Source organism: Sceloporus undulatus, chromosome 5 (genome assembly GCF_019175285.1).
Source record: "Sceloporus undulatus isolate JIND9_A2432 ecotype Alabama chromosome 5, SceUnd_v1.1, whole genome shotgun sequence".
NCBI lineage: Eukaryota > Metazoa > Chordata > Lepidosauria > Squamata > Phrynosomatidae > Sceloporus > Sceloporus undulatus.
Genome location: NC_056526.1, coordinates 72,512,429 through 72,528,695, shown reverse-complemented (window position 1 = coordinate 72,528,695; position 16,267 = coordinate 72,512,429). Strand labels below are relative to the sequence as shown.

General features: G+C 38.0%; 1 protein-coding gene across 14 annotated transcripts in view; it reads left to right on the top strand.

Moving 5' to 3' along the window:
• CADPS2 (calcium dependent secretion activator 2) overlaps positions 1 to 16,267 on the top strand; it is a 372,843-nt gene that overhangs the window by 56,929 nt on the left and 299,647 nt on the right. For all 14 annotated transcript variants that reach the window (XM_042467898.1, XM_042467896.1, XM_042467889.1 and 11 more), the window contains exon 2: positions 11,301 to 11,414. In XM_042467898.1, the coding sequence (XP_042323832.1) occupies positions 11,301 to 11,414 (114 nt within the window). The remainder of the gene's footprint in view (positions 1 to 11,300; positions 11,415 to 16,267) is intronic.

Below are 16,267 nucleotides of genomic sequence, written 5' to 3'. Positions count from 1 at the left end.
TGATAGGTTTGCCTTAGGGTCACTATAAATTTGAAAGGACCTGAAGCCACACAAAAAAGAATAAAAATACTCAATTATTTTGTCTTCACCTCTTTTTATTTTTTTAAAAATCTTTTTTACTATGTTTTTAATTTGTGTTATGTTGTTTTAACCTTTTAAAAACTGAATTGTCATTTAATTGCTTTTTAGAACTTTACTACAGCAACAGTACCTTGTTTTCCAGGTGTCATAGCACTTTGAGTGTTGCACTATGGCTCTGGAGACCAGGATTTAATTCTCTGCTGGGGCATAAAACTCACTGGGTGACATTGGGCAAGTCACACACTCTCAGCCTCAGGGGAAGGCAGTGGCAAATTTCCTTTTAACAAACCTTGCCAAGAAAATTCTGTGATAGGGTTGTCGTATGTCGGAACCAACTTGAAGGCACACAACAACAGCAAAGCTGTCTCAGGTCTTGTATGAGGAGAAAGGAAAGATATAAATATAATAAATAAATGAACAAACATGGAAATAATTTATTATAGTAATTTTCTCCTCACTATGAGTGAAAGCATTCTTTCCTGCATAGTGTTCTCCACTATTTCAAATGTCCTAAAGCAGGGGTTGGCAACCTACGGCCCACAGGCCGGATCCGGCCCGGCGAGGCCTTGGGACCGGCCCCAGCCCAGTCCTGCCACTGATTGCCGCCCCTGCCGCAGCATCCGCGCCACTCTGGGCGCCATTTTGAGTACGGCCCCCCAGTTGTCTGAGGGACAGCAACCCGGCCCCCGGCTCAAAAAGGTTGCCTACCCCGTCCTAAAGTGTTGTGTTGGAATTATTTTGTGTAGAAAACACATGGGGGCTGTTCAAAAACCTTTTTCTCTGTACAGAAAAAAAACCCATTGTTGTTAGAACAACAGAAAATTTTGCTGAAAGACAATTGTACAAGATTCTCGCTGATTTATAGTTTCCCAACTGTTGGACCCCATTTTTCAACCAAGGAAACAATAACAGATATTAATTCCATCCGTGTAAAATTGTTAAACCGTGATTAGAAAAGGCAGCAGTTTTGTCTGTATTGTATCTGAACTATAGCATTTGGGTCTTAACATTTTCTTGGTCTGCTTTACAATGCTAGAGGGACCCAGGGGCGTGATGAGTGTAGTGTGCCATGGAAGGAGGGACTCCTCAAGCAGATTGAGTTTTTTTCCCTATGTGCCACTTTCCATAGCTGAGGTTTGATGGCACTGCTTTTGCCCAAATGAATTTTTCTTTTTAATTTTGTTTGGGTGAATCTCTTATCTTTAAAGTGGCCCATTTATTCTTAAAATCAGTTAATTGAAGAATAATAAAGTGGTGGCAACTCTTTTGTGTTGTCCTAAGCCCCTCTTTTGTTGTAGATATTTCCAACAAAAACAAGACACAAATTATGACATTAAAAAAATATTGAAGTATTAACAGTATGACAGTGATGTAACAACCATTTTTAATGGAATGAACAAGAAAACGACCAGGCCTTGCATACTGTTTCTCAGAAAAATAAAATTTACAGTGCTTATTTGAAGTCTTTGGTTCACAGATTCACAGCATAAGAAGGTAACAGTAAATTAATAAATGAATCATCTTTTACCATTGAGCTATAGCATCTCATCATAACAAAGAGCTGAGAGAGGATTTTCACTGAGATGGTCTCTGGAGAGGGGAGGACTAAATCTTCCCCCTTGTGTGCTATGGTCTGGATGAGCTTCTCTCCTTTATCCATTTCTAGTGTTGGCTATTTAAATTTAAACCAGCAAACCTTCTGTGGTTTCTAATGAGGCACTAAGTGATGCTTCTAAATTGGTCCTAAGATATCATACAAACTATGCTGACCTGGCAGAGTTGAATGTCTTGGAACCAAAGAGCATTAAGATAGTGCTAATTGGATTACAAAGTGTCTGGACTTAGTAGGATAATTAGATTATACAAACCTTCAGAGACAAAGAGGAGGCATTTTTCAGCAACAAGCAGCATTTTTTTAAACAGAGGATATAGAACAAATCATATTTTAAGGCATTAGTCTTTCACCAATGTCCTTCTGACATCACAAGGCTCTATAAAGTGGGGAAGAAATGAGCTGCTTCACTGAGTCTGTTTGCAAAGGTAGTATTAAATTGAAATGCTACTTTTCTGTGGAGTTATTGCTGCCATAGTTCTGTTTCACTGTGGCTAGTTTCCATATCAGACTGGCAAAACAGGTTCAGCCCCTCTCATCCGGACTTTTGAAATCTGAAATATTCCAAAATCCAAAATTGTCCATATCGGTGGCTGAGATAATGACTCATTTGCTTTCTGATGGTTCAGTGTACACAAACTTTTGTTTCTTGCAGAAAATTATTAAAAACATTGCATATAAAATTATCTTCAGACTATGTGTATTAACTGTATATGAAACATAAGTGAATATTTTGTGTTTAGACTTGGGTCCTATCTCCAAGGTATCTCATTACGTATATGCCAATATTTCAGAATTTAAAAAAAAAACCTCTGAAATTCCAAAACAGTTGTAGTCCCAAGTATTTAGGAAGACAACCTATATAGGTATTTTTTTATTTTACATGTGCAGGACAGATCACACAGATATTTCCTAGATGTTCCAGTATATAATCAAAGTTCTGCTATGATCCAAACATTTACATACAGCATGGCAGCAGTAACAGTTCATTGGCTTTTTCATAGCAAATCCTAACTTCAAAAATTGTGTTCTAGACAAAGAGCTAGATCAGTAAGAGATGAAGCAGATGAGGCAAAAGGAGCAGGCAGAGGCTGCTCCCACTCAAATTATTCTGGGATCATGGCAACCTGATGCCATGGTCCTGAAGCTGGCTGCTACTGCAGACCCAAACGGACCACTGGCAGCTGCTTCTTTATCTGGCAGCTTCGGGCCACATTAACCAGCCTCAGAGTGGTTCCCAGGCTGTTTGGGGCTCTGCGTCGTATAAAAGCCATGCCACCAAAGTGCCTGAAAGCTGCTTTATTTGGCCCGTCTGCTTCAGACCTTACTGCCAGAAACTGTTCTCACATAACCTTGCAGCTTGAGCAACAACACCATGCAGCACATTTTCCAACTTTAGGAAATCCTCCCCACCCCCAGAATTGTTGGGCTAGGAATTACATTTTGCTAGTAGGACCTGGCAGGTCAGAAGATCTGATGTCCCCTCCTTAGGGACAAAGCCAAGGTGAAAAGTAAGGAAGTTTCGGGTTTTCTTCCCTTTCATACACCACTATTGATTATCTGATAGGATGCTGCTTATGAGCTGGATCATAAGTCAGTAGGACTTCCAGTCTGGCACCAGATTTGATCTTGAGCATGGATTGTGAACTGTATGAAAACAGGAAAGCGTCATTGTGCATCTGAGATAAACTTAGACAAAAACAACCTCTGTAGCTGTTGCAAAAATATTTGCGACTGAATCAACAGCCAGGTCTTCAGAAACTCCTGGCATCAATGCCTGTGTTTGATCATGTCTTTACTTCCCCCTGCACATCAGTGGAAAGTAGATAATATTTCTGGATGTTGGGAAATTGGATGGGGAAAACAATAGATAAGCTAGGGGAAATTTTCAGAAAAATTAAAAACATGAAATATTAGTGCCCTTTTCAGACTGAAAGTTACTTTGTTACTTTACAAACATAATAGAATGCATAATTTGGTTTGGCCTAACACTATCATGTTTAATATATTAAAAGTATACTTTCATTGGGAGACAATTACAAATGGAATTTCGCTTTTTTAAAAGTTATTTTTTGTTACAAATGGAATGAATACTCCAGTATTCTTTGGTATTGCCAATCTTATTAGGATCACACACACACACACACACTAAAAATAGAAAATCCATCAACAGTAGTAAAATAAAGGAAATTTCTTTGTCTCCTCTACTCCTTCCTAGTGTATTTTTAACTTTGTTAGCCACCCCAATTGTTCTCAGAGGGGCAGGATACAAATAAATTTCATTATTATTATTATTATTAGTGTAAAGAGGAAATCAAAGACTTGTTTTTATAAAATGAACAGAAAAAGACCAGGTGTAAATAAGTAAATATATGAACAACTTGTCTTAAACATTTTGTTGACAATTCTAAAATAAAATCTTCTACAATCCATTTGTTGCAACTGCTCCAGAAATTGTATAGGGGAAATATTTTTCCCTGAATTTTTCTGTCCCCAAATTTCCTCCCCATGTTTTCACATCACTAATACTGAGATAGCTTCTTTACAAAGATATTACCTCTAGTCATGATGGGATCACTTTTAGGTCACTGTAAGTTGGAAATGACAACCTTTACCAACCTATTGCCTTCCAGATGCAGAGAGATCTTGTAGCACCTTTGAGGCTAACTGAAGAACCTGGCATCATGAGCTTTTGTAGACTTCAGTTTATTTCCTCAGATGCATGCAGTCTACTGAAGTCTTCAAAAGCTCATGCCGCCAACTTCTTTCTTTAAGAAAGATGCTCAAAGGTGCTACATGATACTTACTGATTCTACAGACTAACACTGCTATATTTTAGAAGCCTTCCAGATGTGATTAACTTTTAGTCCAACCTGTTTGCAGGACAGCCATATGCTTAGATAAGGTTTCTAAGCTGCTCAAATGTCTTTCCTTGGAAGTATAAAAGGCAGACACTCCAGCTTTCTTTTATACTATAAATTAATGAACAGGTCAAAGTCTCATTTTCCCAAAGTTTACTTACTGGGGTTCATTGTTATTGTTGGCACGTCTCTGTTGATAGGTTTTACCCTCTTGATTGAAAGTTCAAACCTTCTGGTTTCTGAGTGTTTAACTGTAGTTTTAATACCTGAGTTAGAATACTGCTACCCACCCACAGTCCAGTTTTTAGACTCTGTTTTCACTGACAGCTTCATTAATGGTATTGATACTAGGACCTGATCAGACTCTTAGTACCACATTAATTAGGAACAGTTACAGGAAAGGGGAGTGGGCAGAGAACTGTGAAATATATGGTAAATATATTACAAAGCTATTAAATACATAGCATGGAAACTTGTGCACTGGTCATTAATTTCTAGAAGAACATGTTTGCTGTTATAATCAATAAAAACTCAATTTCATTTGCAGGTGGATATTGCAATGGGCACCAGAAATATTAAAGAAAAGTAACATTACAACTGTTAGATTTATATCAGATTTTTTATATCAGATTTAGTGATATCCAAATTAAACATTTCCTGGCAGGTATTGCAGTGGAAGATCTTGAAGGCAGAGTAAAATATTGCTGTTACATGAGGAGAGTGAATCTGGAAATTCATTGTAATGATAGAAGATCTTGCTTTTTCTCAGCAAGAGGCTGTACTATACTGTGGCAAATTCTTCTTGAAATGCTCAGTATGGCGGGGTACAGACCGCCGCTTTGCGGCGGTCTGCCGGCGCCGCCAGTAGGTTCGCGGGGGAGCCGGAGCCTTCAGACGGCCCGACTCCCGCGCGGACCGAAAAAAGAAGCTCCAAAATGGTGCTTCTTTTACCGTCGCGTTTGTGATGTAGCGAGGCGCCAGGGGCGCGCTCGCTACGTCACAAGCGGCGCGACACATCTGGACGCTGTGCGTCCAGTACGTAAAGATGGCGGCGCCCATGTAGAACGGGCGCCGCCATCTTGTACGGACGGAGTCCGTACTAGGCCCAGGGGCGTCTATAAGAGACGCCCCTTTTTTAAAATGGGACGTCCGGAGGACGTCCCAAATGCCGGTGCAGAAAGCACCTGTTTATTTCACACGTGGATAACATTCTTCTGCTTGTTTTTCTGTTTCTCTTTTATCAATTTAGCTTATGGTTTTGCCATTCTTAGTGATAAACCTTTAATTAGAAATGTAATTTTTTATTAATTTTCTTCTCGAAGGAAATAACTTGCAATTTTCTTGCCACTGCAAGAAAGTACTTGAAAACCATGAAGGTTTTTTTTTTTGGGGGGGGGTGTAATTTAGGATTTGTTCTGGATCAAATTCATACATATTTGTTTTGCTTTAGAAAACAACATGTTCTGTGCAGAAAATAATGTGCAAATTACCCATGTGCAAAATTTAGTGAGAATGGCTCTCCAATTACAGCATTTTCTACACAGGAAGTAGCTCTTTCTGCTGCTGTTTGTGCAAAATGACCATGTGCAATTTTTTTACAGATTAGGTCCAGACTGCAAAGAGTCTCACCAGTCAAAAATTCTTTTCATCGGGGTTTCTTGACACTTTAAAAACATGTTTTTACCATTTTTGAATATATTTATATATTTTTTCCATCTCTACCCTAAAGAACACACTGGACCTACAAGGCAATTCCAATGCAGGGATGGGGAGCCTTTATCCTTCATTTATGCATGCTGGCCAGGGCTTTTGAATGTTGAAGTTGAAAATGCCAGGAAGGCCAATGACTCCCCTTCTTTTCTATATTGTAAGGGGTGAGGATAAAGTTGGGCAGCCCTTCCTCTTTGCTAAGGACTCTGCAGGCGTCTATCACATGGCTTCTGGTTACTACTAGCCTTTCTTTTTATTCATCTCTTGTAGATTATAGCAGTCCATGAAAAACTTCTCGGTTGCTTGAACTTAGTGGCCAAGTAGGGTGTAGCTGAAGTGCTCCTCTTCAGGTTTCATTCCTGCAATCGGTGCCCCTTTCCATGGGCATTTGCTCACTAAATAGTTACAGTACTATATGTCCACTTTCACTGCCATGGCACCATCCCATGGAAACCTGGGATTTCTATTTTCGGAAGGGTATTTTGAATTCTCAGCCAGGGAGCTCTATTAGTGCCATACCACATCCCAAAATCCCAGAGAATACAGCCGTGGCAGTTAAAGCAACAGAAGTGCTATATTTCTGTCCAGTGAAAGGGCCCCAGGCTTCTCCATTATATTCCACTCTACCTATTTATTCTCCTGTAGTCATTGAGAATTCCCTGTTCACTGAACAGGCTCAATCCACATTGTGCCAGACTGAGGGTTCTACTTCCAGTACCTTTCTTTTAAAAATGTCTCAGTTCTTTGTAGTTGAACATATCTCCTTATAGACACATTCTTAGTAGAGATGTTTCTATGTTGGTAACATAAAGGATCATGAGTTTGCCATTCCTGCTCACTAGCTCAGTCTCTTTCATGCAATTGTCTGTCCTGTGTTGTAACAGTCTTCCTACCTCTACAGGCTTAAAACTGGCAGACCAATAAGATTCCATCAACATGTGTCATACTATCTTTGAAACACAAAGATGACACATTTGTTGTAACCAAAAGGTACACTGGACTCAAAATTGTTGTGAACAAAAGTCACATTTATTAAGGTTATAGTATGTGTTGTACTGTTGTACCTGTGTAAAATGAAACAGTTGGGAGAGCTTCAGGTGTTTCCTGTGCACCTATTTATAATACAGTTCTGAGATGACCTTTTCTTCCTCTGCAGTTTGTTCATTAGGGGAGTTCACTACAGAGCCCTTTTTTGCACTGCAATTTGCATGATGCAAAGTCATGTTTGGGTTGGCAGGCATTTCACTTGTCATTGTTTTCAGTATTCTTTACTATTTAGTATTCAGTACATAGAAGGGAGCATGTTATCAGGGAATGAGCCTGCACTTTTGCACACTGACTCAGCTATTAAAATTTAGTTGCCCTAAGGCATAAAGCACAGCAAAACATTGCATTTTTTCACAGAGGAGTATTTTGTAGAAATTGGAATATTTTAATCTCCCTCCCCACCAAAGGTTAGCCTGAACATAACATAAAATATGATTCTCTGTACATTTTTAAATGATGTCTCTTCCATGGATTTTGTGTTAATCAAGCCTAAGATTCAAAGGTAATAGATAGACAAACAATTCACATTGTTTCTTGAAAAATCATTTCTGTATAAATTTTGTTTTTTGCCTTTTCTTTTTTAAAAAATGGTGGGCATTTTGCAGAAGGGCATTTTTGCTAAAGGAGAGCATTTTTTTCCTACTGGGCTAAGGGGCTGATGAGTAAGAAACTTCTTTTAAAAAACAGGTACGGCATGTTTTCAGTCTATAAACCTTGATCTGTCCCTGGCTGTGGAATGGATTGTTTGCTGGACTGTACCTGTCTTCCTGTTAGTTTACACAGGAGAGCCATAAAGAAAATGGGTTAGAAGAATAGGAGAAGTAATAGGATATCAAATTTCAAGGAAATATAGTGTGTAGAACAAAGTAATTACATTTTTCATCTTCTCAAAAATATGCATTTCGGTCTGTTAGGGGAACTAGAAGACTAATGTTGGGCTTTGGGCTTTCTTTCAAGTCAGTGCAATGAAATACCCAGCTAATTTACTTTAGACATTTTTCTTTTTGCATGTCTTTTCAAAATAAAAGGAGTAGAAATGCCATTTAAGAACATAAATGTACTGATAACAAAATTCTGATCAATATGAAACAAGTTATTGGCACAGTTACTGATATAATTATTTTAATTGTTGATTTTTTTATTAATTGTAATGGTGGGAGGGTTAGAGGTTAATGTAACTTTTTATTGTGTTTTTGTATTTTTCTATGCTGTAATTGCGCCACAATCTGCAGGGAGAGGCGGGAAATATAAATAAATCATATTATTATTCTTATTGTTGCATATTGCAACTTTTTTGTGTGTGAGAGAGGGGTATATAACAGAAAAATTAAGAGGAACTGGGGGAGATTTCCATTAAATTAAAAGGAAAGGTATTGAAATCTAAATTGCACTAAACGTATGGAAGAATAACTTTAGACACCCTTGCGTGTCCAGTATTTCGTCAGAACTGATCAGCCTAGAGATAATAAGACAAGTTCTGTGCACTTTCAGAAATATGTCTGTTAGTTATTATCTGAGATTCCAGGTGAAGATTTAACATGGGTACCACAACTGAACTCTAATCCAAGTATAGAATTGCTCTGCAAAGTTGTTCATCCTTGCACACAAGACTTAAAAATGGCTGGAATGCTGGCCCTATACAGAACTTGAAAAATTAAAAATAATCTGTTGCAATTATATTTCCGAAACATCAAAGTTGTTTATTATTGTTATTTCTAAAATACACACATTGTATGTTGAAAGATAACTAAAATAATTAATTCTCTTAGTTTAAAATTTTAATGTTGTATTTGCTGCTGCTATTGTTCTGTGCCTTCACATCATTCCTGATTTATGACAACCCAATCTATCAGGGTTTTTTTCTGAGCAATATTTGTTCAAAGGAAGTTTGCCTTTACCTTCTGAAGCTGAGAGAATGTGACTTGCCCAGGGTCACCTAGTGGTTTTCTATGGCTGAGCATGAATAACTTCTGACATCTTGACCAGACTCTGATGTTGCTTGGCCACACATGCCAGATTTCATTTGTGAAATGTTAGAGGGTATAATGTTTTAATGTTATGAACCACCTTGTTTACCAACCTTGGAAGAAAAGTATGGCATAAATAAATGGAAATGCTAACCACACTAGAAAAAATTATGCCAGCTTCTGCCATATTTGGGTCATTTACTAAATTTTTGAAGACCAACAGAAGAAACAACAATGCAGATCATTTTACACAAACCATTTTACTTTGTTAGAAAAGACCAGTGATGTACACATAGCTAGTTCCTAGCTCGTTAAATAATGTTTCAATCATTTATAGATTCATATTAAACAGAGGAGATGACAGTATGTAATCTTAAGTGATTTGGGGAACAATGAATCCACTTAGCATAATATAAGTGTGAGAAACTGTAATGAGCCTCCATTAGCAAACAGTGCCTTTTGGATTTCAAAAGAAGAATAAATATTTTGTCTTGTCAATTAAAATGATTTTGCATTTATTCATGCTTTACACGAAATGGACAGAAGGCTTAGCATTATTTGTCACTGGTTTATTTGTGATGTGGTAAATGTCAGGACAAACATTTTAATGACCAGCTCCATGATGACAGCCTGTTAGACATAAATTACAGACCAGATTTATCATCTGATTAAAAATATTGCCGTCATCCTAACAGGCAGCTGCTTGGGTCATTTACTGTAGAAAAATAGCAAGATATCATGGAGAAATTCTAAAACAATGCTTAATAAGTACAACAACTAAGGCATTATTCCTATTAATTCCAAGACAAAATGGGTATTTCGTAGGCAAGAAGGCTGTAGTAGTTCCTCACACATTCTCTAGTTCTGAGGCTGTTCCAGAAGTGGGAAACAAGATCTTAATGAGAGAACACTTTATTCTATGGGCACTTGTGCCTCTTTAGGCAGAACTGAGACATTCTTTATCTTAATGACACGTTAAGAGAAAGTTATGGGCCACCATTAATTCATTTATTTTTAAAAATTTGTTTCTTTCTGATTTCCTACTTAGTAGCACTTTTGTAACATATCTTGTTCCCCCATTCCTGACATTGTGCAATAAAATTTCATTCTTCCTACACAGTGAGTCTTGTCGTTAAAGTGCCCATAATTTGATGATGGATGCCCAATCCAAACATCTTCATGTTCATTAGGTGTCACTAGGTACATAGTGTAAGTAAAGAAGCCTCGATATTTTAAGAGTGGTATCTTGGTTCAGTGTAATATAGATTAGGAGCACAGTTTGGGTCTCCCTTATCCGAAGCCAGAAGTGTTTTGAATTTCAGGGTTTTTTTTGGGGGGGGGGGAGGGATGTATTTGCAGTACATACGGAGATGTTGAGAGCCAGAGTGATGTAGTGGTTTGAGTGTTGGACTACAACTCTGTAGATCAGGGTTTGATTTCCAGCGCAGCCATGGAACTCCCTGCATGACCTTGGGCAAGTCACACACTCTCAGCCTCAGGGGAAGGCAATGGCAAGCCTTCTTTGAACAAATCTTGCCAAGAAAACCCCATGATAGGTTTGCCTTAGGGTCACCATAAGGCACATGACAACAACAATAACAGCAACATAGTGAGATATCTTGGAAATGAGGCCCAAGTCTAAAACATAAAATTCATTTGTGTACATTGTGTACATTGAATGCAAAGATGTCAGTATCTCAGCTACCCATGGAAAAACTTTCAGAAATTTTCAGTATTTTAGGTACTGCAATTCTGGTTAAGAGAGATTCAGCCTGTATAATAATTTTTAATGTGTTACAACATGACATTGAAATTGTACTCAAAAAAGATTTGGTGAATTAGATACATTTTTAAATAATTAAAAAATCATTTAAAAAACCCAGGATTGTTGCTAATAATGATCAGAAATTATGGCAAACTTGGTGAAGAAGTAAATTTTGTAGGACAACTTTAAATAATGCTTTGTGTTGGAATGAAGGAAAACCTTTAGCTTTGTTAACTTCATTCTTCTTCTTTCTCCAGCTGAATAAGCAACAGCTACAGGTTGTGAAGGAGCGCTTCCTTGCCTTTCTGAATGGAGAGACACAAATTGTGGCTGATGAAGCATTTTGTAATGCTGTCCGAAGTTATTATGAGGTAAGTAGGACTTGTCTTTTCTGGTATAATATTAAAGATAATTGTGGGGAGTGTGTGTACATGTATGTAAAAATCCATTTTTAATGGAAATAACAATCCACCTGTGATATTATATATGAAGGAAAAACATGCAAAATAACACTTTTAAATATAATTTTACATTCACTGCCTACACTGCTTGCTCAAGTTTTCCCTACATCATTCTGTGTTTTGGGAGATTGGAAATTCTAATGGAAATTCTTCAGGATTGGTTGTTTGGGTTGGCTGTTGTTTGTGAGTCTTCATCTTACCTCATATTTAATTGTGGGAATGCATTTTTTAACAAGCTCCATTTGATATCTGCAATGGAATGAATAAAAATGGGTATGAACAATAAGACAAAAATTACCTTTTCCTGGCTGATGAAAAATGCTCTTCTGACTGACTCTTATTTTTAAGCCTTTATTTTTAAATATCCAACATCCTTTCACATGTTGTTTTTAACCGCCTTTGAGTTGACCTTGGCTGCTTTCATACGTGCAATTTGACGCCACTTTAACTGCTATGGCTCAATGTTATGAAATACTGGGAATTGTAGATTTGTGACACATTCCATGTCACAGTGCTCTGGTGCCACAACAAATTGCAAATCCCAGGATTACATAAAATGGAGCTATAGCAGTTAAAATGGTGTCAAACTGGATTATTTCTGCAGTGTAGATGCAGCCCCTGATTCATGGTGACCCTATGAATGAAAGATCTCCATGTCATCTTCTCAACAACAGCCCCGCTCAGGGCATTGGCTTCCCTGATTGAGTCTGTCCATCTTTTCATATTGCCTTCTATCTTGCCAAACTGTACTGTCTTTTCTAGTGAGTCGTGTCTTCTCATGATGTGGTCTTCTCAGTGTAGTCTTCTTAGCTTCTAGGGATAGTTCCAACTTGATGTGTTCTATGAGCCATTTCTTTGTCTTTTTAGCAGTCTGTGATATCTACAGAATTCTCTAGCACCACATTTAAAAGGATTTGATTTTCATCTTATCAGCGTTCTTTACATCCAGCCTTCACAACTGTGCATACAAATTGGAAATATGATGGCATATTTCATATTATATAGCAGATGATTTTAAAAAAACCTAACTTGTAACAGATGTCAAAGTAATGTTTGGATTTTCCTTATCTGAAATGCTTGGGGCCAGAAGTGTTTTAGATTTTTGAGGTTTTGGAATTTTGAAGTATTTGCATATTGATAATGTGGTATCTTGGAGATGGGACCTAAATCACTATTAATTTATCTATGTGTATACCTTATAAACATAGTCTGAAAGTAAATTTAAACAGTGCTTATAAATAATTTTGTGCATGAAACAAAGTTTGTGTACATTGAACCATTATAAAGCAAAGATGTAACTATCTCAGCTACCCATGAAAATGTTTTGAATTTTGGACCAGTTTGGATTTTGGATTTTCAGGAAAGGTAGACTCAACCTGTAATAACCATAACCACATATTATTATATTGTTAGATTTTGTCTTGCTCAAAAGTCTAAAAATGGTTCTAGTCTTTTAAAAAAACTTCAGTTTTCTTATCTTTTCGAACACATGTTAATTTCACAATTTGAGCCAAATTGCCAAATTGGCTTGTATGATTTTATGGCCCAAATAGTCCTGCCTCCCTACCAAAAAAGTTTGTTTTTCCATGACAAGAAAAGGTGAATTGCTACTCATAAAAGCCTCTCTAAGAGCTATTTTTTTACCATTTGAATTGGTCACAGCTCACTAAAAATGAAAGCTTTTCAGAACTGGAGTTGGATGTTTTGGCCATTTCTGGTCCCCCTCCCCATTTTAGTGGTCCTTGAGGACCCTAGAAGCTCCTGATAGTAAAAAAAAAAAAAAAAGAAAAAGAAAAAAAAAGCCCTCCCTCCAACACATCAGTGTTTTACACTAAGTATAGGAAACCTGTAGCTGCCCAATATATATTTTAGGTTTCCATGACCCCTACCAGACTAACTGCAGTAACTGTTATTTTTTAGGAGGTGAAAAATTGTGGTTTGCATATGCCAAAGCTTCTGGATGCGGTGAATCATCTTTAAACACGTTGCAGCGCCCCCTACACCTTTTTAAGTGTTAGAATGGGGGGAAAGTGTTCGAACTAATTTTTGTTCTTTTTCCATGGGGGTTTGGGAGTGGACCCAAATGGGTCCTGGGGAAATTGGCTCCAGGGTCTTGGAACTTGCTTCTTTGCCTACACATTATCTTCTGATATTTCCCCCATTTGCTAATCATACAATCAAATACATCTTCTGTTACCATGAGGGTAAGAAATGTATACCTGGCCTTCAAGGGAAGGCACATTGTTCTGCCTAAACATCACCAAGGGCAAGGATAGAGGAATAAATCCCTCCTGTCCCCACTCCAACTCCATCTCACACTCTAGAAGTATCACAATAGAAATGGGTTATAAGACTAGGACTTATCAACCATATTGTGGAGCCTTCCATAAGACTCTGAAGGGCCCTCATGTAACAAACTTTTGTTGAGGCAATATATAAAAAGAAATCTTTTCCTAATGGGAGCATTTATTCCACTTATTTTCTAATATGTGTACTTAAGTGAGGCATGGAATGCTTCAGCTGCCTGTTGAATTTGGAAATTGATGGACAACAAAAAACTGACTGAATACCTGAAGAATAGACTCTCCCATTGCAAAGTCTATGCACTGTGTAATAATTCTACGAAGCAGACCTGCAACAAATGGTGGTATGACTCCCACTACTAAGCAGAGCTTGATTGCCGCACTAATTATCAGCAGAAGAGAGACTGTGCTTAGGGCAATCACTTAGTTATGCAACAGCACACTTGAAAGGGAAGCAATATCGTGCTCTTGGTCATGGCATTGATCTATAATCCAAACAAAAGTGATGGAAAAACTAGAAGACTTTAGTTAGATAGGACACCAACAAAGAGAAGGCAGGAGCAGAATCTAAAAGAAGAGAGGCCAGCCTAAAGTGAACATCACATGTGGTAGAGTGGGGGGGGGCAAATAAATAAAATTTTGGAATAATGGGAATCCCTCTTGATCAGGTTTGCAGCTGGCATATAGGGCTGCAGGGACACGGGTGGAGGAGAGAGGAAGAAAATAGGATCAGGATAGTGAAAGGTTGGATTTAGGCTTAATTTTCCAGAATTGTTCTGCTAAACAATTATTGCAACTGTTGAACTAGTTTCAGTGATGGTGAACCTTTTGGAGGCCGAGTTCCCAAACTGCAACCCAAAACCCACTTATTTATTACAAAGTGCTTGTGTCCCTCTGGGTTTCTAGTAACAAACTCTGGCAAACTCTGTGCTGGGGTGACGGCACATGTGCCCACAGAGAGGGCTCTGAGTGCCACCTCTGGCACGCCTGCCATAGGTTTGCCATCACTGATAGTTATTTCTATGCCTTCAAGTAATGACTGGCTTATGGTGGCCCTAGGGCCCCTATCATGGAGTTTGGTTAAGCAATGTTGGTTCAGCAAGAGTTTGCCTTAGTCTTCCTCTGAGGCTGAAAGAGTGTGACTTGCCCAAAGTCACCCAGTGAGCTTCCATGGATTTTACCCCTGGTCTGCAGAGTTGCATTCCAATGCTCCAACCACTACACTTCAACAAATAGTCTGTTTATTTTATCAGACTACCAATCCCAAAATTCCAGAATATTGAAATGGCATCAAATTGATATAACTATGTAGGGCAGAGATACTCTTAGTCTAACCAACAGTACAAAGTTGTGATATCAAATGAGAAAACCTAACTATGTGCGCTGTCTTAAATTCCCTAGAGGGAATGTGGGTCCAAAACAAATGATACATTTGAGACTTTTCATTACTGATGCAAACGCCTTAGCCATATAGAAGATTCATATAGATTTGGGACTGTATAGACAAAACGCAAGGCATTGACCAAGTGTATTGTTAGTTTACAATGTAAAACTATATGAAATGGAGTGGGAGAATCTTTGGCTGTCTAGGTATTTTGGACCAGAACTCCTTGAGTCCTTTGCCAGCATGGCCAGTGATAAAGGACTGTGCAAACTGTAATCCAAAACACATAATCTTCCCTATCCTCATCAAAAGGTTTTTCATTTTACAAAATTCTTTCCCCCTCCATACACATAATTCATCACACTGTGGGAAACATCCCAGTACTTTAAATGCATTAATAGTTATTAGCACATTTGGATTAAGATCTGTCTGAGGGCACTCCACTGGAGTGAATAAAAGGTACCTTAGTTTTTTTAAGGAGCTGCAACCTGTTATATTCAACAATATTTTCAGATGTGGGGCTCCTCACATTAGCAGTTAGAAAGAACTATGCAGCTGTTTTGTCCCTATTTGATTTTCTGTTATAAGGAAAAAGATGAAGGAAGTGATGGAAATCCAAGGGAGGGTTGCACATGATGGATAACACAGGTAGACTTCACTGAATAAAACAGAATGATAATACCATAACAGCCTCTTCTGAAACTACTCTAAAAGTGATTCTAGATAGAAGTCAATGGATGTGTTCCTAAAATCCATACAGAAATAATGAACAGTGAAGTGTTAAAAGTATGTAATCTAGGGCTATCACTATTCATAATCCTCGTCTAGAATCCAATGGAGAACACATTAAGTCCTTAGTCTGACTAAGGAACTCTGACAGTAATAGAATTTGATATTGGGTGATGAGAGTGGGAGAGTGCATAAAAGAGCTGCATTCAATTTACATTTTCCACTACGGTGCTTCAGTGAAAGGGCAAACTGGGAAATCAAGTTCTTTACAAGCTTGTATTCTCTTTAGAGTCTAAAGAAAAAGTTGTAATGCTGTCGAAACAATTGTTCTTATTACATCGTGTTCT